Source organism: Dama dama, chromosome 18 (genome assembly GCF_033118175.1).
Source record: "Dama dama isolate Ldn47 chromosome 18, ASM3311817v1, whole genome shotgun sequence".
Classification (NCBI taxonomy): domain Eukaryota; kingdom Metazoa; phylum Chordata; class Mammalia; order Artiodactyla; family Cervidae; genus Dama; species Dama dama.
Window position 1 is genome coordinate 48,872,756 of NC_083698.1, and position 26,679 is coordinate 48,899,434.

Here is a 26,679-nt window from a genome sequence, read left to right on the forward strand (position 1 = left end):
GCAGTGGCTAAGATAGTTTGAAAGAAAGCATGTGGGGAAATCAGAGCTGGCAAAGTTCACAGGAGAAAAGTGGCTCTTGACTTGTTCACCTTTTGAGAGTCTTTGGGGCCCAATGAGAGTAGTCTCCTAAGCCCCTTTGGATACGACATGCTGGCTATTCCACTGTGTTTGTTTATTACTCAGAAAAGCGACACCCCAGAGAAGACTTACAGGTGTCGCCTGGCATCAGGTGCCACATGAGAACTCCCAGCCAGAGAGATGGACGGCCCACGAGGACTTTTTCCCCAGAGGACTGTGGCCCTTGTTGTGGTCACAAGCTCACCAGCATGAGCACAATGGATTTTTCTGTTGTTGTTCATTGATGGAACTCAATGCATCACATATGCTGAAGAAAGGAGTGACGGAGCAAAGAAAGAAGCTGGTGGCTCACGAGAACTTTGTGCTTGGGTAAAAATACATTGTCATTGTGGATTTATTGATGTGATTGAAGATTACATCCTGTGAAATCCCCCAAAGTGTAAATGTCTATAAATGACACTACAATACAGACACTTCAGAGCATGGTTGCCTCAGAAGACAAAGCCTTGATGACTGTAGAGAACAAAAACTCATTTTGATGTTATGTTGCAGAAGGAAAGATATTGTGGATTTTTGTCAGTGGTCTTGATGGATTCTGCCACAACCATCTCCTGCCTCCCTTAATCAGTGCAGCCACGCATGCTCCAAACTATCCAGAAGGCCACAAGCTTTCTGTCCCAAACAGCCACCACTTTCTAATCTCCTCTCCAGAAAACTCTAGATAAAAATACTTTCCACCTTCCACAGGTATACTTTTCCCACTGGAAGGCACATCTTCCCTGAGGAGTATAAAATAACAGGAGAAGAAAACTTCCAGGAAAAACAAGGAGCCAGGAAGGAACAGACAACGCTCTCAGGCTCCACTACTGCAGACCATATTTAATCCAGATCTGTAACTGTGGAGTGAGAGCTATTCAGAAGTGTATACCCAAGGGGCATACCGAGCTGTAATATATGAACTGATTTTGGAGTCACATGTAATATGCTTAACATAACACTGTAACCAGGGGAGCCATTTTTTAGGAATAAAACAACGAGGGAGAATAAATACCATTAATTCAGAATGAGTGACATGGGAGTTCCCAGTGAACAAGGGATTTTTCTCACTCTGACATCAGATTCTAATTGCAGAGGGACAATGTTAGTTGTCACCAACCAGCTTTTAAAACAAATAATGTAAAATATAATTTGTTAGATATAAGACCTATAGGCCGTGGGGTTGCTGAAAAATCACACTTTGTGGGAACCGCAAGAGAGTGACAGTTACTGACTGGTCACCATGGCCAAAAAACCAATTCTTAACAGGCTCTCTCACTGGGTTTTTCTCAGATAACTGGAGAGAAAACAGAACACTTGAATTACGACATCTACCCCAGTCCTTAATCTCTCCCCTTTTTTCAGCTGTGTTGATATCCAGAGACAGTTAAAGGGACCCAGGACCCTCCTGGGGGCCCATGGCCAGAACCAAGGAGACTCAGGAGGGGACACGGAGCACTTGATGCCAGCTAGGGAGCATGGCAGGGGTTCGAGGCTGCACGCACCCTGAGTTCCCCCAAATCTGCCAGGCAGGTCCCACCTGGTCAGGATATATGACCACGTCCCACCTGAGGGGCACACGCCTTGTCGGTGGGATCCTTATTCAGCACTGGTCTTGTCCAGTGTTTTCCAAAATGAATACTGTGAGATGTTTATAAGTCTTCTTCATGAAAGAGGAGGGTGATCTATGATTTGATGAGTAGGAGAAGAAATGCTGAGTTAAATGGATTTCTTCATCACGAGAATTCTCAGGGCTTATGACACTGAATTTCCAAGAGAATGGTTAACTGTCCTGTTATCGTTGAGAGCATTTCACCCAACTAATGCTTCTCAAAATCCACTGAGGGTCTGTACTCATATCATCTACTCTAGAAACTTTTGTTCCCTGCCTCCCATGATAACACACATGGCTGAAAAGTGAAGAAAAACATGAAGTCCACTTTGTCTTTAGAGACCTGTTCAGGATCTGCCTCTTTCTGGGATGTTTGACAGGCAGTGTCCCCCTGGCCTAAAGGCAGTGAATGAATTCTCTGCCTCTGGCTGGAAAGACCAGATGGGTGGGCAATTAGAAGCAGGCAAGCAATTACCCTGTTGCCACATAGCGTCAAGACCAGGGGCCCCCAGTGCCGAGGCTCAAACCCAGCTCCTTGACTCAGCAGCTGCTCAGCGGCGGGACACCTGCACCCACTCCACACATGGTTTGAGGGACCCAAAGAGGCCCTGACCTGATGCGGTATCTGATACACCATAAAAACGAACAATGATTATTTGGGGAACATAGAGTAAGAAGAAGTAATGTGTCCCAGAGATAATGATAAGTGGGCAAAGTTTTCACAAAAGCTCCTCATTAAGCTGCTATCCCAAGAACAGGATAAATACATTTTATTTCCTTTTAATAATCTTTGCCCTGGACTTCTATAAAAGGGTACTCACTCCTGATTTAGCATCATTCTCTCCTCTACCTTGTCTGTCCTATCTTCCTGCTCACATTTATTGAGCTTTTATATTCTAGAATGCAGAATCGCCAGTTCCAGATCCCAAGGTTGTGTATAATATAAAACTTAAGTTTTCTTTGCATGAGACAGGCAAGTAAACGTACAAATAATGCACAGTGATCAAAGCTGCAGTTCAAGGTGCAGTGGGGAGAGCATGATTCTACCCCTGGCACACAGTAGGTCTTCAATACATTTCAATATGGGCTTTCCCGGTAGTTCAGATGGTAGAGAATCTGCCTGCAATGCAGGAGACCTGGGTTCAATCCCTGGGTTGGGAAGATCCCCTGGAGAAGGGAATGGCAACCCACTCTAGCATTCATACCTGGAGAATTCCATGGACAGAGGAGCCTGACGGGCTATAGTCCATGGATTTGCAAAGGGTCAGACATGACTGAGTGACTAACACTTTCACTTCACATTTCAATACACTTACAGGAATGAGAGAGCAAATGAAACTAATTTATACTGGATGTGAAGGAGGTTATCTTTGATTTACAGAGCAGATTATCATTCAGATGTTAATTCATATTTTCTCCTAGCATCCTCCCTTCTGTTATTTCAAGCAGGAGTCCAGATTCTGTAGTACTGTGCCCCAGAAAACTATCAGAAAAGCAGCTGAAAGTGCCCTGACTTTGGAAGGACATGCTTCCACTGAAGAGACTGGGTAACCTGAGGGAGTGTGGAGAAACTGAGAGGCACCAAGGGGTGGCCTATGGGCCTGCAAGCCATACCCAGACTCAGAAAGGAGGCAGCAAAGCTTGCATGGGGAGCCTGTTTGGGGGAGGCGCATCAGGTCTGACAGCCATATGCACAGAAGCCAAGAGCCATCAGACTTCAGGAACGTATTACATATTCTCTAAAATCAAAACCTACTGCCCCTCCCCTGGACAAAAAGAGACTCACTTGAAGTTTGCTTGCCTAATGATGACAGTCACTTGAGGAGTTTGATTCCAGAGATTTTCTTCCTAAGATTGGTCACACACATGATTCAAGGCTGAGGATCGAAGGGACTATGAAATGGACTTGAATTGATCAAAACAAGAGACAAACTGGTCAAAACAAAAGCTGGAGAAAGAGGGGAAGAAAACCTGCTTCCGTTCTGCTCTTTGCTCCTGCTGGAGACTCACAGTGAAGGAGACAAAATTATGAAGATGAAGACCCTGAGCACTCCAAGCATTCCTGATAGAGAGCTAATTCACCTCTGCCTGGATGTTCTCATTCCAGCCAATGCCCACTTAACCTCAGCCATTCTTGACCCTCAAAAGCCAGAACTTCAAGACGAGTTCCTTCAAGCCCTTGTCTAGCCCCCACCACCTTCTTTTACATTTCAATTCCTGGTACTGCCTGAGCTATCATGACTGCAGAGCAGAAGACAAATATGTGATGGGAACCTGGTTTTGCGTGGTGAAGAGCATGGCCATGAGGCAGAGAGAATAAGAATAACAGAAACAGTGGAAGAGACATAAGCATGGTTTAGATATTTTAACACCACCCTGAAGGTTTACACTGAAGCAAGATGTAATTTTTTTTAAAATGTTGGAAACAGGGATCAAAAGTTTACTTAGAAGTAGTCCATGGACATGAGGTGTCAGTGTCTACTGTATTTGGGGGTAGTAGTTGAACATCTTTGATATTTTGATTAGCTATTTCAGAGGAATATTAAAAATAAATCCCTTCAAGGCAGTAATAGAGAACTAATTACTAGAAAAATGTCCCCAAAATGATTCCTCTTGGATAAAAGAAACCAAAACACAAAATTCTAGCAAAGGGTGAAGAATGCTTAATAACAAAATCTATGGAACAAGAAAGCTACGTTTAGAGGAAAATTCATAGCCTTAAATACCTCCTTCCTAAAATAATATAAAAATGTACCAAGTACTCATCTAAAGGAATTAGGAAAATCAGGAAGAAATAGTAAAGTACAAGATAAAAAGTAAGAATGCATCAACAGATCCAAAAACTTTAAGATAAACTTTGAGAAGATGATTAAAGAGCAGAAAAAGAGAGAAAGAGGAAAAATACACAAAGTTAGGAATGAGAAAAGTGAAATTACCACAAATGCAGGACAGACTAAATATACAATAAAAGATATACCTGGGTAACTTCGTGGTAATACATCTGATGCCTAGAGAAAGCATTAATTTCCTAGCAAACATGAAATTAGGCAAACAAAAAAAGTAGACTATTTGCATAGACCAATCGCCATTACAGGTAGTAAAATGATGATCAAGGACCTACCATTAACAAAGCACTAAAATTAGATGTTTCATGTCTGAGTTTTATCTAATTGGTGAAGAGCAGGTAATGTTGGTATTTAATTATTCTGGGCCATATAAAGATATGGAAAGCTCCCCAATTCTTTTATAAAGACAGAATGATATTTATATTTAAATACTGATAAAAGAAGTTAAAAAAAATGCAACCTTTCCATTTGGTCACATTGTATCTTGTATATTTTGCTAGATCCAATTTGCTAATATTTAGAGTGTGTGCATTTGTATTCCAAAAAACACATATAAGTTGAGTTCATGGGACACTTACTGTCCTGCTGGGAGGAAGTGTCTTTATAGAGGAAAGCCCATCGGGATGGATTTTGATGTCCCCTTAAACAGAAACAAAAGCAGAAGGCAGAAATGCAACTTGAATTCCAGTTGCCATCTTATGAAGTCAGGAAATGTGGTGCTTAGGCAAGAAATTTAATAACTGTGTAAAATCAATCATCTTAAAAATTGCTCTGACATACTGGTTGCTCTGGTTTTGCCTCTCCACAGATTTGCATATAACCCTTAAAAAGACCTGAATGTTTGTCCTCAGCAGCAGCAATGTAAGACAGGTACTGGGAATACAGCAACCTTCCTGGTGTCCAGGCCCAAGGAGGTCAGAATGGTGAGAGTGAGTCATGGTTGCCCTGAGAGTTGAGCAGAGTATTGAAGAGAGAGGCAGAAGACAGGGGTTAGCCCACATGATTAGCTCCTCTCCTGGACCATGGACTCGTTCCTCTAAAGTCCCTCTTGTTCCCTCTTATTCCCTCACAATCTTTATTCTGTCACCATCTTTTCTCCACCTTTGCCTCTCCCATTCACTCCCCTTACCCGTCGAAGTCTAACTTTGGCCTCCCCTCTCTGTGGAACTGCTCTAAAGTCCTAATTATCAAATTCACAAGGTGCTTTCAGATCCTTGTGTGCTACATTTCTTTGCTGTATTTCCTGCAACTGGGGTTTCTAACAACAACTCGTGTTGGGCCATTTCCACTTACCATCACCTACAGGCTCTTGAACCTTTCACTTAAGGCTTATCGCAATCCAGTCTCAACTTGAACAGGTTGAAATCTCTTTCGACCTTGGTTTCCTCATCTGTTAAGTAACTGCATGAAATAATTACTACTTTTTCTTTTAGCACCAAATTATAATTCTAAGGCTTCCCTGGTCCTTCTCTGCTGGAACCAATCTCGTTACTCTGAAAATGAATAAAAGTTTATCTGTACCTATCATAATTACATTGATTTGTCCAACAGATCATTTAAGCATCACTCCAGGTCAAGAGTTGTGCCAGAGGAAGAAGAGGCAAAGCGGTGAACAAAGCAGACACAACCCTGCCCCCAAGAGCAGCACTACTGATGTGGATATAGGGTTTAGTTTCTTCTAAGATAGGGCAAGAGCCAACTGCATATGCCTGCCGTGGCTTTGCACAAAGGAGGTAGAGAAAAAAGCTTGCCCGAAGCATGAAAAGGCCTGTGCACCTAAACATTACCTGCCTCTTGACTCTGCTCTTGGATGGAGACCAGGAGGCTGCAGGAAGTCCAAATGCCAAGGGGGCTGTTGTGTGGTGCTTTCCCCAACTCTGCCTACTGTAACGCTCATGGGGAAAGATTCAGGATTCTAAACAAAAGGGAAAACAAACCATGTAAAGGACAGTCCTTTTTATATAGCACTAGATTGAGATTCTGAATAGAGGTACTTTTCACTTCAGAAGAGGAGTCAAGGTTATTTATTTTTCTCTTTTGCTTAAGTAAAGCCAGATGCATGCTCGGCAGGTGTGACTCATGGAGAAGGCTTTCAAAGATGGTGAAGACAAACGACCACTTTGGTTCAGATCACGAAAACACTCAAGGAACGCTCACATGCACGCATCAAGAATGCAAAGATGATAAAAACAGAAATTACCCTTATGAGAAAATATTTTAAAAATGGCAATGTTGAAAAGTGGGCAGGTTCTACAATAGACAATTGGGTTAGCATCTTCTCATCAGAAGTTTTCTTCTCACAACAAATTTCAGAAAGCTGAACCAAAATGATTCCTTGAACCACAGTGCTGAGCTCTACTCTGTGAGTAGAGTCTGTGAACCAGAACAACCTGTGATGGCACATACTTTTCATTCATGCTTCCTGTCATTCATGCTGGAAGTTTCTTTGCATATTTGGCCTATGAGGGCACACAGTTTGGAGCTGAAAAGATGGTGCTTTTTAGCCAAAGAGAGTCTATTTTCCAAGCCAAAGAGTGCCAATGGCCTGCTGAAATGAGTCCCCTCAGCTCAGAATACCATCGTGTGGCATTCAGATTTGGGGGCATTAGCAAATTAAATGTAACCTATAGGTTTATTTGGATACCAACGATTTTAGGGTTGGGAGACACGACTGGTTGCTGCAATACACAAAAGTTTATTTTTGACTTTTTTTCTTTTCTGAAGGCAAAATATAATAGAACTGAACATCAGTGAATTTTGTACAACAAAAACAGCTTTTAATATGGAACAGACAGTTCATGAAGGTTTTAAAATCCTGGAATGGCTTCCCTTTTTCAAAGTCATGCTTTCTTGCGGTCCGCGAGGAGTTGGCACAAGGAGACGGTGGCGCCTGCTGGGCGCGGTGACAGGGAGGACGGGTGGGCTCCCCTAGATCCGAGTCAGCTGGTGCCACAGGCTGGAAGGCAGGATGCTCTCCACTTTTTCCATGACAAAGTTTAAGGGGGCAAACAACGTGCTGAGGAACTGCGGACAAACCAGAAGAGCACACAGTCAGGAGAGATCTGGTTTTTTCTTTGACTACATCGGGTCTCAGTTGTGGCACGTGGGCTTAGTTGCTCCATGGCATATGGGATTTTAGTTCCCTGACTAGGGACTGAGCCCACGTCCCCTGCATGTAAGGCAGATTCTTAACCACTGAACCACCAGGGAAGTCCCTCAGGAGAGATCTTGTTCAAGACTATAAAACCAACCTCTCCAACCCATGCTTGTGTATTAAGTCTCTGCATAATAAAAAGTCCCCAAACACTATGATTACATATTTATGTTTGTAGGAAATACTGGTTGATGGACAAACCTGCATTCCAGTTTCTGTCCCCGACCCCAACCCCATCACCCCCACCCCGAGTCCTGATGGACAAGGGGAAAAAATGTTGGCTGACAGGCCCTTCATTCCATGGACAGCTGCCCTCAGAGCTGAGGCGTTCCAACTAGTCTTCAGGATATGAGGCTGCCCATGGAGATGACCAGTGCCATCCAAAGGGACAGAGGACAGGTGGTGAGTGAGCAGAAGAGCTAAAACATGGCGACAACTCCTCCACCTGCTTGTCTAGTTATAGAGCTTTAAGTGGAAAAGGCAACAACAACAAAAAGTCCAGTCTGTGGGATGGTTGTGAGCTGCTCTGGGATCCTATGATCTCCCGAACACCTGCAGCCCATGCTTCTTTCTGAAACAGCTGCTCAGCGGTGAGCACCATGGGAGCCTGGGCGAAGGTAGCAGGCCAGCCACTCCATGGACCACACATCCTTGTGAAAAAGATGCTCCTCTGAAGAGACCTTCAGAATCTCTTTCATTTGGTTACTGAGTTCCTTTCTTTCACGTAGAGAATAATATTCTTGAAAAGCGCCTTTTAAAAAAGCCAGGTGCCTCACCTAAGACTCATTTAACATGATTTCAAGTCTGTTCTTATTATATTCTCATGAAGAATCAGCCTCTTTCCACAAGCCATCAGCAGCTTGCAGACGAAGTGCCTAAACCCAGCCAGGTATAAGATGGGTATCTGGATGGATTCCTTGCTCTCTGTTCAGAACCAAGGAATCTGGTCCTCATACTGTGGAGTCCTTTGTCCCAGTCCCCTGTAGAGAGTACAGCACAGTCTACACCACCAAGAATTGCCCAAGAACTGCAGTGTGAGACAAGAGACCATACACAGAGTAGAAAGCATAGTTCTGAGGCCAAACTGGCAGATATGCATTTAATCAAGTTAAAACAGGCTCCTCTACTGGTCACATGTTCTACGGACTGCAGGTCCTCGGAAAGAAGTATGGTAGGCAAGTTTCCAAAATTTACTTGACCTCAAAATCTTTTCTTCTTTTTTCAAAAAAGAACCAGTAGAATACAAACTGGGAAGGCCTGTACCACATTATGGCAGGATCATCAAGGGTGAGATTTGTGTAATGAAAACTCGAGAGTTTTCTCTATGTTGTCTTCTCTATGTTGCCTCTTTCACAACAATTGAATATATTTACTAAGTAAGGCACTTAAGTACTGGGTGAGATATAGAAGTGTCTAGGACAAAAGTCCCACTGTCAGAAAGGTCAATGCCTGGGGGAGGGGGAAGGGAGCTACTAAGAACTGTACCCAGCAAAGTAACAGTACCAGGTGGACCATAATGCAGCAGAAGACAGATGAACAAGCAAAGCACCGGGAAGGTCAAAAAGGGACAGAATCCATTCTGTTGAAAGGAACAGGAGAAGCTGAAAATGACGTGACTAAAATAGTCCCCAGTGGATGGCTGGGGTATGAAAAAAACAGAGATGGGATAAGAATAGTAAGGAAAGAAACGTGAGCAAGGCGGGGGGTGGGGGCGGTGGATGGAGTGGGGGCCTCCAGGCTCAACGAACAGCTGGAACAGAAATGGGAAAGCAAAGCAGCTAGGAAGACCAAAAGATAATAAACAGTTCGGTTTTGCTGGAAGGGATAGAGGAAGAGTGTTAAGAAGTGAATGGAAGAGCGCTGGGGAGGGCCTTGAGTGTCAGTTTGGACTTGCACTTAAGAATAAGGCAGCCTCTGGAGAGGATGCGGAGAAAAGGGAACCCTCTTACACTGTTGGTGGGAATGCAAACTAGTACAGTCACTGTGGAGAACAGTGCAGAGATTCCTTAAAAAACTGGAAACAGAACTGCCATACGATCCAGCAATCCCACTGCTGGGCATACACACTGAGGAAACCAGAACTGAAAGAGACACGTGCACCCCAATGTTCATCACAGCACTGTTTATAATAGCCAGGACATGGAAGCAACCTAGATGTCCATCGGCAGACAAGTGGATAAGAAAGCTGTGGTACATATACACAATGGAATATTACTCAGCTTTTAAAAAGAAAGCATTTGAATCAGTTCTACTGAGGTGGCTGAAACTGGAGCCTATTATACAGAGTGAAGTAAGTCAGAAAAAAAAACACCAATACAATATATTAACGCATATATAAGGAGAAGGAAATAGAAACCCACTCTAGTACCCTTGCCTGGAAAATCCCATGGACAGAGGAGCCTGGTAGGCTGCAGTCCATGGGGTCGCAAAGAGTCGGACACGACTGAGCAACTTCACTTCACTTCACTTCATGGAATTTAGAAAGATGGTAACAATGACCCTATATGAGAGACAGCAAAAGAGACACAGATATAAAGAACAGACTTTTGGACTCTGGGAGAAACCAAGGGTGGGATGATTTGAGAGAACAGCACTGAAACATGTGTATTGCCATATGTGAAATACATCGCCGGTCCAGGTTCAAAGCATGACACAGGGCGCTCAGGGCTGGTCACCTGGACAACCCTGAGGGATGGGATGGGGAGGGAGGGGGGAGGGGCGTTCAGGGTGGGGGACACATGTACACCTATGGCTGATTCATGTGAATGTATGGCAAAAACCACTACAATATTGTAAAGTAATTAGCCTCCAATTAAAATAAATTAACTAAAAAAATATACAATGGAGAAAAGAGTCTCTTCAATAAATGGTGCTGGGAAAACTGAACAATTACATGTAAATAAATGAAATTAGAACACTCTAACATCATACACAAAAAGCAAACTCAAAATGGATTAAAGACCTAAATATAAAAACAGTGCTATAAAAATCTTTGAGGAAAACAGAGGTGGAATACTCTTTGACATACATCAAAGCAATATCTTTTTGGATCTGTCTCCTACAGTAATTAATGAAAATAAAAATAATCAAATGGGACCTGATCAAACTAAAAGCTTTTGCACAGCAAAGGAAACCATAAACAGAACAAAAATACAACCTACAGAATGGGAGAAAATATTGGCAAATGATGCAACCAACAAGAATTAATGACCAAAATATACAAACAGTGCATAGAGCTCAAAAAAAGGGGGGGGGGGCAAAATATCTAAATAGATGTTTCTCCAAAGAAGGCATACAAATGGCCAAAAGGCACATGAAAAGATGCTCAACATCACTAATTATTAGAGAAATGCAAATCACAGCTTCAATGAAGTATCATTTTATACCAGTCAGAATGGCTATCATCAAAAAGTCTACAAATAATAAATGTCAGAGAGGGTATGGAGAGACAGGTACCTTTTTACACTGTTGGTGGGAAAGTCAATTGGTACAGCAACTATGGAGAGGAATACGTGTGTATGCATGCTAAGTTGCTTCAGTTGTGTCCGACTCTGTGTGATCGTTGGACTGCACCTTGCCAGGCTCCTCTGTCCATGGAATTCTCTAAGCAAGAATACTGGAGTGGGTAGCCATTCCCTTTTCCAGGGGATCTCCCCAACCCAGGGATAGAACCTAGGTCTCAGGCATTGCAGGCAGATTCTTTACCGTCTGAGCCAGCAGGAATTATCATTATTATTATTACCTTCTCCAGAAAAGCAGTATAGAAATTTCTTTAAAATTAAAGATAGAGGTACCATATGATCCTGCAATCCCACTCCTAGGCATGTATTCCGAGAAAACCATAATTTGAAAAGCTATGTGCATCTCAATGTTCACTGTAACACTACTTCCAATAGTCAAGACCTGGAAGCAACCTAAATTTCCATTGACAGATGGGTGTATAAAGAAGTGGAATAGTTACACAATGGAATATTACTGAGCCATAAAAAGAATGAAATAATGTCATCTGCAACAACATGGATGGACCTAGCAATTATCTTACTAAGTGAAGTAGGCCAGACAGAGGAAGACAAATATCGTATGATATCGCTTATATGTAGAATCTAAAAAAAATGATACAAATGAACTTATATTCAAAGCATAAATAGCCCCACAGACATAGAAAAAAACTTATGGTTATCAAAGGGGAAGGGGGAGGATAAATTAGGAGTTTGAGATGAATACAACACACTACTCTGCATAAAAGAGATAACCAATAAGGACTACTGTGGAGCACAGGGTACTATACTCAATATTTCATAACAACCTATAAGGGAAAATAAGCTGAAAAAATATATATATATGTACATATATATATGATTATCTATTTCTGCATTTTTTTTCCTTCAAAAATAACTAATTTCCACCCATGCTCATGTGAAAACAAATTAGTATACATCTTCAAAAAAAAAGCAAACAGGAATAAGGCAGCCTCAATAGTTCTCGAGTGAAGGAAGGATGGCTTTGTACTCCAGTAGGTGCTAACGCACGGCAATGCCTGGCTTTCTGAAACTGTCCTTGGCTGGGCGCTCAGCACCACATGGCTTGCTCACCCTAATAACTGGATGGCTTGCACATCTCAGTTCAGAGCTGGATGCAGTTGTGGGAGATCCCAGACCCAGGAATAAACAATTACTGTCCACGCTGCCTCTGAAAGAGACTGTAAAATCCTAGTTCTGAGAGTGTAATATGGAATAAGTCTCCTGACTCTATCAGTCCAACATAGTAACACTGCAGAATTTAAAATATACATACATAGTATTTGTTTGTAATCAGAGACTGTCAAGGCTCCATAACACATATTTGCCTGTATGTAGTAGTCCCATGAAGAGGAGCTAGGTGCTAAACTGGTCTGGATGACCCAGGCATCCTGGCAAGAGTTGGAAGATGGGGCCCGATGAACATTTTGCTGGTGAAGTTGTCATATCCTGAAAACCTGACCAATAACAGATTTATAACCACCAAATTTGTGACTGAGGTGGGAAGGAATGACTGATGCATTATCGTGAGCCAGAGTGGTTAGATGAAAGACACCACTCAAAGTCTGAGTTTTGGGTGGCTTTCTAACTAACTGGGGGTGGTGGGGACACAGGGAGCCACGGCATGGGTAGAAGAACGAAGGAAGATGCTGTTACAAGGCTGGTTCAAAATAAAGGCTTGCCTGTTTATTTGCTTTGTTTTGGGCACTGACCTGACTTGGATAAAAGGAGGGCCTCTGGAAATTCAGTGGCAAGCCTTGCTCAGCTTGAGGTCTGCCAGCACCCCTTTCCACACTGTGCCACAAGATGCAATGAACCCTACACCTGTCTAGACCACACCTGTGCTTCTCAACCAGGTTCCACAAGAGAAATAAGTCCTGATACCTCCCGTGTATGTGATCATTAACTGCTCTTCCTTGTATCTAGGATGTTCTATCCTTGGGAGAATTGAGAAAAGAATCCTTTGAACTGTTTCCTAGAGATCCTAGTTCTCTCACATTCACCCAGTTGGGATGCGCACCCTTTGTTACTAGGGTACCTTCCTCCTCAGCAGCACTCCTCATGTCCTCTTCCCCATCCCTCACCCATAGGGAAGAAGCAGCAATGTAATAAGGTGCCTGAAACCAATAAGCTCTTTTCACTTAGTAGCTAGACAAAGGTCGGTGGCTTTCATCAAGAGGTACTACAAAAAAAAAAAAAAAGTTTGGTGGAACATGCCTTACTTCCTTGGGATGCTCATTTATATTTCTTTGCAAGTTTGAAAATCAGTCAACACTTTCTGGCCCAAAACTCAACCAATGCACATGGAGAAACAACAGTTTCACTGAGAGACTTGGGAAATGTTATTGCCTGAAAAGTTAAGTCTGAATGAGCAACACCAGGCAACCCTGGAACAGCTCATCTATCTCAATGTCCAAAACTCCTGTCCTGAGGGCAGAGATACATGGTCCAAAACCCACCCACTGTAATTTAATCAGTGTCTTGTGGTGAGAAAAAGCAACTGAACTAATAATAAAAGAGAGAGACACTTCAATTGCCTGATACTCCTTTTCCCAAAACACCATCATTTAGAAGAAGGTCACGGCTCACAACATGCTTCATTAACATTTGAAAAGCCTCTGCTTATCTGAATAAGTTCCAGGTGCCCTATTGCAATCAGACAATTGACATTTCACTGTAATCAATATCAGACTTCAAAGAGGTCAGGGCCTATAAGTTGAAGACGAGAGTCAGAAGTCAGGGGGCTGGATCTCAGGGAAGGAGAGAGACCAGAGGAGTAAAGACAGGGCCCTTCAAGCAGAAGAGGTCAGCATGCTGACCTTCCCACATTCTGCGAGGGGCTGGGTTTGGAACGATCACTTATTTATATGAGCAACCTTATCTTGGTAACCAAACATTCTAGGAAGAGTTAGTTCTAAGTCATTGAGGTAGATTAGATTAGGCGGGGAGAGCCAGTTGAAGCCTCTCATTTTACTATTTTCCAGTGGCTCACCCTTGGCTGCGGGCTTCCTCACTGGCTGCGTACCAACATGTAAACACGCTGGAGAGTTCCCAAGCTGCACGCAGCCTGGCGGGTGGCAGTACAATCTCTCTCCATCTACTAAGTCATTATCCCAGGGACATTATCTCAGGCGAGGGCTGAGAAAATCATTTTCACAAGCTGCAAATGGTTGCAGGCAGCCTTTAGGGCAGCTGTGATAACCTGTGGGGGTCTTCACGAGGGGCCTGATGAGGTGACAAGAGTGAAAATGTGGCGAAGACTCGGGGAGGAGGGGGTGGGGGGAGGAGGAAGGAGACGGGGCTTGTCTCCTTCAGGCTATCCATCTTCCTTCCCCACAAAATCTCTCCAGACATTTTGGAAACTGCTAAACCTTAATGAAGGGGAAGATGAATGTGATCCTCCAGGCAGAGGTTTAAAAGCAAATTTATCTGAACTACATTTGAAAACTGTGAGTAGCTGACCAAACTATCACACCTTGGTAGCATATAAAATAAGAGGACTGTAAAGGCAAATTTATATTTTATTTAATCATTTGGTCTCTGACTCAAAACTAAAGCTTTGGAAACATTAAATGAGGAGAGTGGCCCTTGGTCTAATCTGTAATGAACACATCTTTGCGATATTGTGGCAGTGACGCAGCCTAACCTAGGGAATGCCCAGTTGTAGTCTATGTACTATCTGCCATTCCTTCTAGCCCTGTCCCTGGTTAATGCAGCTTCAGGCAGTCACTCCATATAATACAGTGGTCCTCAGCCCGGGTTGCACACCCAAATCACCAAGGGGGAGCATCTGAAAACTCAGATACCCAGGCTGCACCCCAGGCCAATTAAGTCAGAGTCCCCTGGGTTGGAAGATCAGGCATCAGTAAATTTTAAGCTTCCCAGATAATTTGAAGGTGCGGCCAGGGTGAAACCACTGGTTCCTAGAAAGTCGTCACCTCAATGGCTCTGACACTGCACCACGCATCCACAGATGGCTGCTAGAAGGCTGGCTTTCATGAGGCCAGTGTTCTCTGAAGGAATAGTCCTCAACCCATCCATCTTCATAATGAGTGGTGGGTGGGGAGGGAGCTTGTTAAAAACGCAGATTCCTGGGTGCTAACACTCAACACTCTGAACTCCCAGTGGTGGGGCCGGGTGAATTCTGTGCACACCAGAGGTTAAGAATCACTGTCCTGATCCCAAACTCCCACCAAGAGCTGTGTATTAGTTTAAGGAAGAATACTGGGCCAATGACATTGTCTAATGTTGTGAATATACTCTTATTTTAAATTTCACTACATTATACTCTAATCTACCAGAATTTTGGCAGCTACTTTAATTCAGAGATTGGCTTGGGATAATATGGGATAATAAATAATGAATGGCATAGGCTCATAAACTAGGGAGTATCCACAGTAGAAGTTTAGATGATAGTGGGCTCAGGAATCATATCATGTTAAGGAACTTTAAGATATTCTGTCTGGAGAAAACAGAAGGTAGTAAGTTAGAAGTAAGAGGTGGCCATGAATGTAGTAACTGCCTCAAGAATTTCAAAGAGGAAGTAGAGTTGTTCACTATAGTTTTGGAGAGTAGAATAGGAACATGAGTAGAAATTAAAGGAAGGCAGACTTGACCAATAAAAGGAAGAGTTCTGAGTGATCCAATAATGGAACAGGCTTCCAGGTTGAATAGGTGAGTGCCCCATGGCTAAAAGTATTCAAGATGCATCTAGGTGATGTCCATCAAGCTTTGTTTAAGGTCCCTTTCAACTCTTAGCATCTATGATTATAATTATAAAAGAAGAAATGCTAAGCTGTATCTGAGTTTTTACTCTGATTCTTTCTGCAGAAACCACTACCATTTATTCATTTAATAATCATTTATTGAAAACCTACTATGTGCAAGGCAAAGCTGTGGGGATACAAAGATGAGGAAGACACAGTCCTGCTCGCAAGGAGCTCACATTCTAAAAGGGGGTCAGACAAGATTTTAACAATTATAATACAGTTCAATAATGTAATAATATAGGTATTCATGGGTGGGGTCAGAGAGGAAAGGTGTCTAACTCAGCTTAGGAGGAACTCAGAAGGAAAGCCGAGTATAAAAGAATAAAGAGGCATTAGTAGACTGGACAAGTGCTGGTGGGAATGGGGAAGGGCATTCCACACAGTGCGAACGGAAAGTGCAAAAGCTCTGGGGTGCACAAGAGCCTGCTGCATCTGGGAATGGTGAGAAATCCACTGTGGCCCAAGAGCAGTGCCTTGGCAAGAGTTGAGAGAGACAAGCTGAAGAGGCAAGCAAAGGGCCAGATCACAAAGGACCTTGTGTGCCATGCTAAAGGTCTGTGACTTTATCCTGATGTTGGGGGGAAACCATTGGGGAAATTCAAGCACAGAAGTGACATGCTCAGATTTTCTAAAAAACATCATTCTTGGGTCAGTACAAAGGAAATCCTGGCAGAGGATAAGCCTGGAAAAAAGGAGGCCAGTTAAGACTCTTGCAAGAAATCACAGAGATCTAAACTAAGAGACAGTCATGGGGGAAGAAGGACGATAAGAGGTGAATTCCATCTACTGACCGCCGAGCGGCTCAGGAGGTTAGATCCGACAGACTGTGGAAACAGAGACAGATGGGATGTAAGGGGTGAGAGAAGGAAGTCTGGGAGGGCTGCCGAGTTTCTGGCTTGAGTGACTGGGTGGATGTCAGAGCCACTGGCGGAGGTCAGGGATACGGGAGGAGGAGCAGTTTTGGTGGTGGGGGAGGAGGGTGATGAGTTCAGTTTTGGAAATGTTGAGACTGAGGTGCCGGTGGGATTTCCAGTTCATCTTCAACACGCATGAAAATACTCTCGCAATTCCAGTCCCTGAACTCTGCCGAGCAGAAAATGTCAATCATCTGGAAAGGGATTAAATCAACCCAGCCAAGTTAGAAATCATCCTTTCTGACTCCACTTGCCTTGAAATCAGAATGGAGTTCCAGGGAAACAATTGGTATTCTTTTTCTGACTCCTTCTGTTTGAAACTCCTCTGTGGCAAAATTAGTAAACTTATCCTCACTGTGTGTGCAGGTGGAAATAGTCAGTTTTCATCAAGGAAACACTGGTTCTTGGTTGTCAATGCAGATGACTTTTCTTATTAAAGCTCTTCTCCATAACCATCTTTTTTTTTTAGAAAAAAATTTAATAGTCATTTTATTTAACTCAATATATCTAAAAATAACCATTTTAACATGAATTCAGTACAGTAACTAATGAGATATTGTATATTCTTTTCCAAGACTAAGTTTGCAATTTGGTGTATATATTATAGTCTCAGTGCATCTCTTTTTAAAAATTTTTGTTGGAGTATAGTTGCTTTACAGTGTTGTTAGTTTCTATTGTACAGCAAAGTGAATCAGCTACACATATACCATAACCTTCTTTAAAGAGTCTTAATGGATTCTGATATTTCTAAACATTATATTTCTATACTTATTAATACTATATACCCTTCACACCTTCTCAGTTCATTCCCCAAACAATTTAATTTGTCGATATTACAACTTTTAAAATTTAAATCATCTTTGAAAATGTAAATTCTATCCTTCTTGAAGGAAAGACCTACAATACCTAAAGATTAGAAATAATGTCATTCAATTTATATAAAACTGAATAACCTCCCAAATATTTTTCATTTGCTAGGATTTCTTTAATTCTTTATGTAATTCTTTTAGAACTCACGCATTTTGGGGGGAACTGCTGAGAATTTTTTTGAGGCAAGGCATGCAGTAATAAACAAGCTACACTTTCTCATTTTGATTCCACTGATGAAGTATCAGTGAGCAAAGGATCAGTACAAGCACACTCACTTTTACACAACCCTCCCCCGTTTCTCTTATGCTGCTTTTCATGACTTTCCCTGCCGCCTGCCTGAGGCCTCCCCGTTGGCAAATACTCACAGCTTTTGCAAAGACCCCCATGAGTTCCGGGAACTGATGTGTCAGGAGGGCCAGCATGGCTGTGAAGGAACACAATCCAGCAGTAAAAAGAATAAAGAAGGGAAGCTCCTTTTTGGGGTAAACTGAGACTTCATGGAAAGCTGTGGAGAAGAACAAAAGGGAAGTGTTAGAGTTGCAGTGAAATGCACTCTCAGGGAACTTCTTTAGGTGGGAAGGACTCTTCAGAGCTTTGGCTGAAGCCTTTTGGAAAGGAAAAACGTAGGGCCCTTGCATGAATGAGTGCCAACATCTCCGCCAGCCTCTGGGACCTAGTGCTTCTCCCAAGTCCATATTTACCCTTCAGGACTCTATCCAGGGCATGATGGAGCTAACATGGGGATGTCACACGTTCGTGGGCAGGGACAGTGACACTATCTACACCTAATACACAGTATTCCTTTCTCAAAAGGAAACACAAACAGAACTTTATTCAAATTATAAAACACATGTTCACTGAACAAAACGTGTAAAATCCAAAATCAAGTATCCTGAAATAAAAACTCTTCTCTCTAGGTTGTCACTGTCCTGTAATCTTTAAATCACTGTCATAGGGAGATACTAGTGTGTATGTGTGTATGCTAAGTCACTCAGTCGTGTCTAATTCTTTGTGACCATGGACTGTAGCCCGCCAGGCTCCTCTCTCCATGAGATTCTCTAAGCAAGAATACTGGAGTGGGTAGCCATTCCCTCCTCCAGGGGATCTTCCCAACCGAGGAATCGAACACGCATCTCCTGTATTAGCAAGCGAGTTCTTCACCTCTAGCACCACCTGGGAAGCCCAGATATTAGTGTAGCTTGTATTTTTCCCTGGTACAATCTAACTATATCAGTGGAGGATACCACCCTGAGGGAGAGACATTTAGGAAGGACCATCCATCCATCAATGATGGGAGATTTTAGAGCTTTTCATAACTTTTAAATCAAGTGACCTGCACAGAGAGAAAAGCACCAAAGGCTGGCCCCGCGGAAGGAAGCCGTGTGGCTGTGTATGAACAACACTGCCATTCCAACCAAAGGACCAAGGGTCTCCATCTTCCTCAGGAAACCCAAGGTCTCAAGCCTTTCCTCGACCTTTCAACTCTAAGCCCAAAACAAGAGAGGGTAGAGGGCCAGGGAGGGACAAACACAAACAAGCACCTCAACCTGAACCCAGGGATGTCATCCTGTTCGGATTCTCCTTGGGTGGACGTGTGCTCAGGGCCACTGTGGACGCCGCACCACTAATATGCTGAACGCGGGGAACATGTGAACCCACAAGTTCCTCTCATCGTTACCCGAAACACCCAGGGACTGTGAAGGGAAATCAGACTTGAACCACTGTGTTCAATTAAATCAACGTGAGTCATAATTTTCTATTCTAGGACCGTAAAGATTATTCCTAGACACTATCTTTTAAGAACTATAATCTTGTTCTAATAGTGAAGCTATCCCCCATGGAAACATGTTTGAACACAATTAAAACATTTTAAAACAATGTACTTTTTAGAAAACTGCCTTTCTTACCAGAAATCAGAAATGCTAATAAGGATCTCCCTGAAGGGAGAGCTGAAAGGAAAAAGTGTGGGCCCATCACAGACCCTGTTTCTGAAAGCAAATCTAATGCAGAGTGAGGCACCCAACCCCTTGACACAGTAAATGCAGATGGTGAGGAACACCATACCACTGAGGCCGCCAGCTCCTGAGGTAAGTCATCGCACAGCAAAGAAAGCAGAGAGCTGCCTTCTGCTCCTTCATCCTGAGACGGCAGCTCATTTTGCACCTGGACCCCACCATTTTGGAGATTTAAAACTGTCTCAAAAAATGTGGCCATTGGACAGTTTACAAGCACCCAGGGCTCCAAAGTTCAGCTGGTCCTCTGGGCAAATCATCTAACTATGTTAGAGCTATGAGATGTGATAGAACTGGGGCTGGTGCAGGGTGGGAGTGGCAGGAGAGCATACAGGAAAGAGAGAATAGTCAAAATTTGGAGCTTATTATCTGAGGGAGAAAAGTATGTCCTAAGGCAGGGCCACATGAAGGGCCTGGACACAATTCCTTACACACAGTATAATTTGATAATAACTATTTAGCTGGAATTGTCAAAACAATGTTGGATTACAGTAAACCAAATCATACTTTCCACGTGCGGTACAGGCCCTCCAACTGCCAGCTGGTAAGGCCCTCGAGGGTAGGGTTTGCCCTCTGCCTGCTGTGGACTGGGCTGAGGCTGCCCGTGTGCCCTGCACACACCCCCCCAGCTCACTGCATGCCATCCAAGAGATGCCCGCGGGAAATCGTGCCAGCCAACAGCACTCATCCCTGCAGGAAGCATGCCCACCTGGCCCGCAGGTCCGTTTCTGGTGGCAATGCCAGCAGCCTCATGCTGCCCTGCTCTCCCCGCCAGACTGTTTTGCAGTTCCTCTGCTTCTCCTTTAGACTCCAGTGTGTGCAGACTGCCTCTGACCAGCGGGAGAGCCCAGGCCAAGCCCCGCACAGTGGATCGGCCCAGCAAGGGGCATCTGCCTCAAACTAGGGTCTCTGTGCTCAGACCGGCCAGGACATGATGCCTCTTCATCTAAACCTCAGTCACCAGGGGTCTTTCCCTTTGATGAATCTGGAAAGACGTGGAGCAGCAAGAAGCCAAGCCTACACACATAACTCACTTTAATGCTTATGCTATCAAATGAGGACAGGGTTTGGGAGAAGAGTAATAGAAGACAAGGAACATCATAAACATTTATCATTCCCACCTCTTTCTATCCCCGTTGTCGGCACACCACCCTCCCCAGCCCAGAAGAGGAATACGGAGGGGAGACTTACATGGAAGCAGCTCGCGATCTGCTGTCTCTGTACAGATGGGGTAGGGATAAAACAGATGCCCCTTTTCCAAGGGATAAGGGATCATCCGAAAAGCTGAAAAGGAGAGACAACATGTTAGAGGCACAATATTTGTCTCATAACATCTCAACTTCACGAAGAGCATTTTGAGCATTTTTATAATGGTGAACATTTCTACAAGTAACTTTCAGAAAGGATGCGAGACTTACCCAAATTCTGAGGCATGTGCCAGAGAAATTGTCAGAGATGTGTTATGACAAATGACTCACACATTAACCTCACACTACATATCTGGACAAACCTCACAACACTGGGTGGGGATGGGGGTGCAGAGGAGGAGGCAAAGCCATCAATTCCAATGCCCACGGTTTCCTCAGCTATAAAATATTATGAAAATGTCATGAGCACTAATTCAATATAGCTCAGCTGATAGTAATAACACAAACCTGGATGGAATGCTTCCCCAAGAAGCAACGTGGACTGACTTGTGGGAGCATGTCACAGATGCACAAATATGAAAGGCATTCTAGCATGTCTATTTTAAAAATATGTCTAGGTGGATTAGAATTCCAACCAAGATGGATAAAAACAAGAATCTAAAAGTGCATGACTTGGGAGGTATTTCTAAACTTTATGAAACTTTTAAATCTTCAACATCATGTGGGGGAAAAAATGGATCTGGAGAGATTGAGTATCTGTATTTTGAGGATGTCAGGCCACGTAAGCTCTGCTTTTGGGGCATCAGATAACATTAGGTCTCACACTGAATTATGACTTTCCAGTCAATCCATCTCTTCCCATTTTCACATGCGTTACTCTCCCTGTTACAATGTCATCAGCATGTTAGTCTCACTGTTCCTATGAACAGTACTCGAGGAGGTAATTTTTCTTCCACAGATGTCCGGCAACTACAGCATGCCATAGATATGAAATATAAAAAAACTAGACCCTACACTGGGAATGTCGAATTACGATCCTTGCCTTCATGTGTGGCAAAGAGGGATGGTGGCAACACAGCAAACCTTTCAGCCTCAAATGCTGCATTTCAAGGACTCCTAGCTATGTCCTCAGCTGTGTAATTACCAAAGTCTTCTCAAAATGCTGTCAATGTACATATTTGTCTTTTGCATACTTATTTCAAACAGAAATCAGAAACAAAGAATGTTCTCCCTCACGAGACATGACAAGGTTCCATTGTAACCAGCATCAGTGCACATATGGTATTTATTCTGGTGTCTGAATATTATTTAAAAGTAAAAACATTATGTATGTGATCCCAGCATTTGGAATGCAGTCAATCTGCACCACAGTGCTATCACTCTGAGGTTACAGCACGTTGCCACGGAGAATATAAATCACTACAACGTGGGATTAGAGCAGAGCCAGTTTGCTGGCAGTTGGCTGAGGTAAAAATGTTATCAATTTTCCTCTTGTAACAGAAACCTCTTAAACAGAGATTAAAACATTAAAAACACCCCAGACTTTAACTCTTCTTAAAATGAAAGGCTCACCCTAGTTCAATCAGACCTTCTCTTTCATGCAAACCAAGATGACTTTTGCCCATTACAGCAAGTAAGAGAGGGGTTCCCTGCACAAGTTGTTAACACACAAAGATTACTTGAGGAACCAGCATTTCTCTCAGTAGAACTAGGCTTTCAAGAGAAGGGAAAAAATTACAAAACCAAAAAAACGAAAAACTCACTTAGTGCTTTATAGGATACACTAAACTCTCTTCTGGGAAGCAGGGCATTTAAACTGCAATATGGCAGGATTTTAATACCATTTCCCATAAATGATGGCTGCTATGAAAGCATCCCAAAAATGTAGAAAAACCTATGTGGAAGGTTTTTTTTTTTTTTTTTTAATCCAGATTTTCATGTGCACTAGGGCTCCTGTAATTAAGAATCTGTCCAGGTTCATATGATATAAATAAACCCTCAGTTTTCAAAGTGGCTATAAATTTGAATGCTAAATTTTATTCAAAACTGAAGTCAGTTTGCACTTCAGGGAACAATTTTTTAAATGAAATATAGGAGTGCGAGATCTTGAGAGTGTTCAACCATAGAAATCAAATGGTTGGTTGGTGTCTTTTCAATCAGATACCAAATGCTTTTTACTCCAGTATTTGGCATGCATACAAATTTTGTGCATCAAGTTCCTCTTTCCCTTCTAATCAGTTCTGGTCTTTCTGGAGAGGGTAAAGACACTGATTATATGATTCAACAAAGAATACACACACACTCTTCCTGTACCATCCTCTGCCCCCAAGCCCCGTGATAGTAAGGATGCTTATGTGCCCTTAAAATTTCTCTTTCTCATGTCAGTTGTCATTTACATCGAGTTCATAAAATAATGTTATGACTTTTGGCTTCACTAAACAAAAGCAAACACAATTTCTGTTTGCAATTCTATCCTTTATCCACCCTTCTGGGTGGGGTCCAGCAAAATGTGAGATAAGCACTGGAGATCTAGAAAGAGCGGGAAGAGGCACCAGATGAGCTGTGCCAGCTGCACCCCCCACCTCCTGGTCCTTTCAATGCAAATACGTATAACTGCTCCACAAGGACCTTGTGGCTTTAGCTGAATGGCCAGAACTTTTGCAAGTGCAAGTAGTAACACACTGATTTAGCAGGGCAAGTGAGAATGAAAAAAAAGGTCATTTGAACTGTTTTATGAATTTGATCTATTTCATGAGTGACTAAAAACCTCCTAAAATATTTCCATCCAAAAAAAAAAAAAACCCATACATTTCAGAAGAAATATATGAAAATGTACGTGCATTTGTTTAGAAAAAAAAACAAAAAATCTGGACTATTCAGTGTTAGTACACGGAACCCAGTGGCATTCTTGCATTTTCCTTTTGTGCCATCTCCTCCCCTACCTTGGTTTCCACTGCGCCTTTGTGGGAGAGGCAAAATGAAACTGGGAACTGCTTAGTGAACACAGCAGGCCCTCCACAATAACGTGTGAGACATTACACTACTGCCTTCTGGCCTCACCCAGACACATTTTCTAGACAGGTTTCAAGCCTATATCAGTGTTGCACCCATCAGAGACTTGACCAATTCTGGATAAAGAATCAAGAGAACCAAAGAATGGACACAAGGATGGATACATGAACAAGTTAACTCACGATTTTCCCACTGAATTCTAATGACCTTTCATCCTATCCACAATATAGGCAAGGATAGAAGGCAATGTTTGATACTTTGCCTATGATGAATTTTCAAAGAGGATCTCAGAGAACTTTATACAGATTGTTTGCAATACCAAGAACTGAGTTTGAATCCCAGCTCTACATGGTCAAAATGTGAGTATCTTCCTTGTATAGCAGGAATGTGAGCCAAGCACACCCTGTTTCTGGACTGATGGAGCTGACTGGTCAGGGTGGGAAACAGATGAGACAATAATCATGAAAACAAGTGAGAAAGTTCCCCTGTGATAGAGTATACCTAATGGGGTAGCAGTGGAGGTGACAGCTCATGACGAGCCAAACTGGACCAGGCTGACAACTGTATGACTTCAAGTGGGTCATTATTCTGTGTCCAGTGGGTCATTTTACATGTCCATAAAAATGAGAACACCAAGGATCTCGAGAGGCCGTTAAAGGGCCTACGTGTGACAGCAGAGCTCAAGGTGTCTACATATAGTGCCTGACTGCTCAGGGAAGGTTAGTTTTCTCTTTACCTTCCCTTCCCACCAACCCCGAGCTCCTACTTGCTCTATCAGGTCAAACTCTAGCTTGTAAGTACAAATGCTGCTTATCTGTGAACAATTAGAAGTACAAATGATAGAATAGAAAATTATCATCAAAACCTACATTTTACGTTCTGTTGACTATAACATTGGCAATGGCCATAAAAACTCTCTGTCTTTTGTGAGGCTTTGGGAACAACAACAAAAAAAATTCAGAAGTCAAAACTCTGGATTCTGATCTATATTTTTTCACTATCTAGTTATATGGCCTTGGAAAACCACTTTCCTCTTAGATTACATAATGTTCTATTCCAATTTCAAAGAAAAATTCTAGAGTTAAGGAGCAGAGTCACTAACTTGTTGGTGACCTGTAACACTCTAATGCTCTGTTCCTGCTTCCATGATGGCACTGCTCCTGCCCACACTATATGTTACACATACATGTGCACGTGTATGTGAGTATATGTGTACACACACACACATTGTTTCTCCCAAAGCATTTCAGAGTCTTACTTATCTTGATATCCCCAAAAGAATACCTATAAATGTTCACTGAATAAAGGAATGAATAAATTAATGCACAGTAGGGAAGAGACAATTTTCCCTTTAAAAGCCCCAGTGGATCCAAATTATGGTCAGTTGCTCAAAACTGAATAAGTGAAAGAAGCAAGCTGGTTCTACTGGGCAGTAGGTGGGGAAGCATCATACAATATCTGGAGTCCAGCTACTAGTATAAGTTGGTTATGGCCAGGGACTTCAGCTGCCATTGTTTTCTTCCAAATTATAAAATTTGGCCTTGGATCCATGGGCTGAAGGGTGGGAGAATTTCTCTTTTAGCAGTCCCAAAGGTGCCAGGCTTTCGGTGGAAAGGTTTGATTAGAGGAAATGCCCCAAGGATCACATCTTACAGCCAGTAGCATTTACCATCAGGTTCAAAGAGAATAAATTAGAATCAGAATCTCATCCTTTGCTTCAACAATGGGCCATTTTCTCCTCTCAAAGGAAAGATTTGCCTTAATCCCCCTAAGAAACACCACCGTTAAATCTTATACATTATTTAGTGAATTTTTTGGGAAAAAAAATCTTGAAAAAGAAAATAAAGATCAAATGAGGAAGAAAATGTAAACAAAGAAAAGCTAAGTGATTTACCCCATGGTATTCTAGTCTTCTGATATAGGGAACCTGAAAATTAAATCTTCTCCAGTTGCAGTCAGCAGACTACCTCACTTTATAAAATAAATACAGCCAAATCAGAGCCTTGAAAATATCAAGGCAGGAAGGAGATAAGGCCACATCAGAATTTAATACAGGTAAATTAGAAGATGTGCCATTTAAAACAGGGCACTATAAGGCGCAATACCATTGTAATTAAAGACATAGTTCAAATGAGTTTCCTCATTCATGTATGTTTTTTATATTCAACATATATTTGCAGTCATGTGTGTACATGTTTGTGAAGATAACCAGAACCAACAGTGCTTAAAATAAATATAATTCAGATAATATGGCGGTTGTGTAATGAACTTAGGAATATGTTTTTAAATCTTAAATAAATTAAAACTTTTCCTCTTTCCTGATTATCTTAACTTTGAGAAACACATTGTGTAATTTCAGGGGCTGGAACAGTGATGAATCAAACATTTTACAAACCTTTGAAATGCTGATGTATTTGTGGTTGAGGATTCAGGTTTTTTTTTTCAAACCACCATATGTTTCAAACCCAAACAATCTCTGCCATGCATCAGCTGGACTTTGGGGTTTTATCAAAAATGTGAGTTATTTCAGCCTGATTGGTGGGAGACTCACTTAATTCCACAAGATGACTAATGCTCCAACATAATAAACTCATTAAAAAGCAAAGAAAACTATACTTCATCCCCACCCCTAACCAACACTATTGACATAAGTAAGGCTTCTAATTCTTTTTTAAAAGATAAAGTGAATTTTTGAAAGAATACTCACTTT

At 42.4% G+C, this 26,679-nt stretch overlaps 1 protein-coding gene across 4 annotated transcripts in view; it reads right to left on the bottom strand.

Moving 5' to 3' along the window:
• The window catches only part of ST7 (suppression of tumorigenicity 7), a 309,424-nt gene that overhangs the window by 43,098 nt on the left and 239,647 nt on the right, over nt 1-26,679 (bottom strand). For 2 of the 4 annotated variants that reach the window (XM_061165296.1, XM_061165298.1), the window contains 3 exons: nt 21,001-21,093; nt 18,163-18,302; nt 6,360-7,596 (listed from right to left, as the gene is read on the bottom strand). In XM_061165296.1, the coding sequence (XP_061021279.1) occupies nt 7,501-7,596; nt 18,163-18,302; nt 21,001-21,093 (329 nt within the window). In that variant the 3' untranslated portion in view covers nt 6,360-7,500. Of the gene's footprint in view, nt 1-6,359; nt 7,597-16,086; nt 17,122-18,162; nt 18,303-21,000; nt 21,094-26,679 lie in introns of those variants that run through there. The other 2 variants (XM_061165295.1, XM_061165297.1) reach the window with 1 other exon arrangement.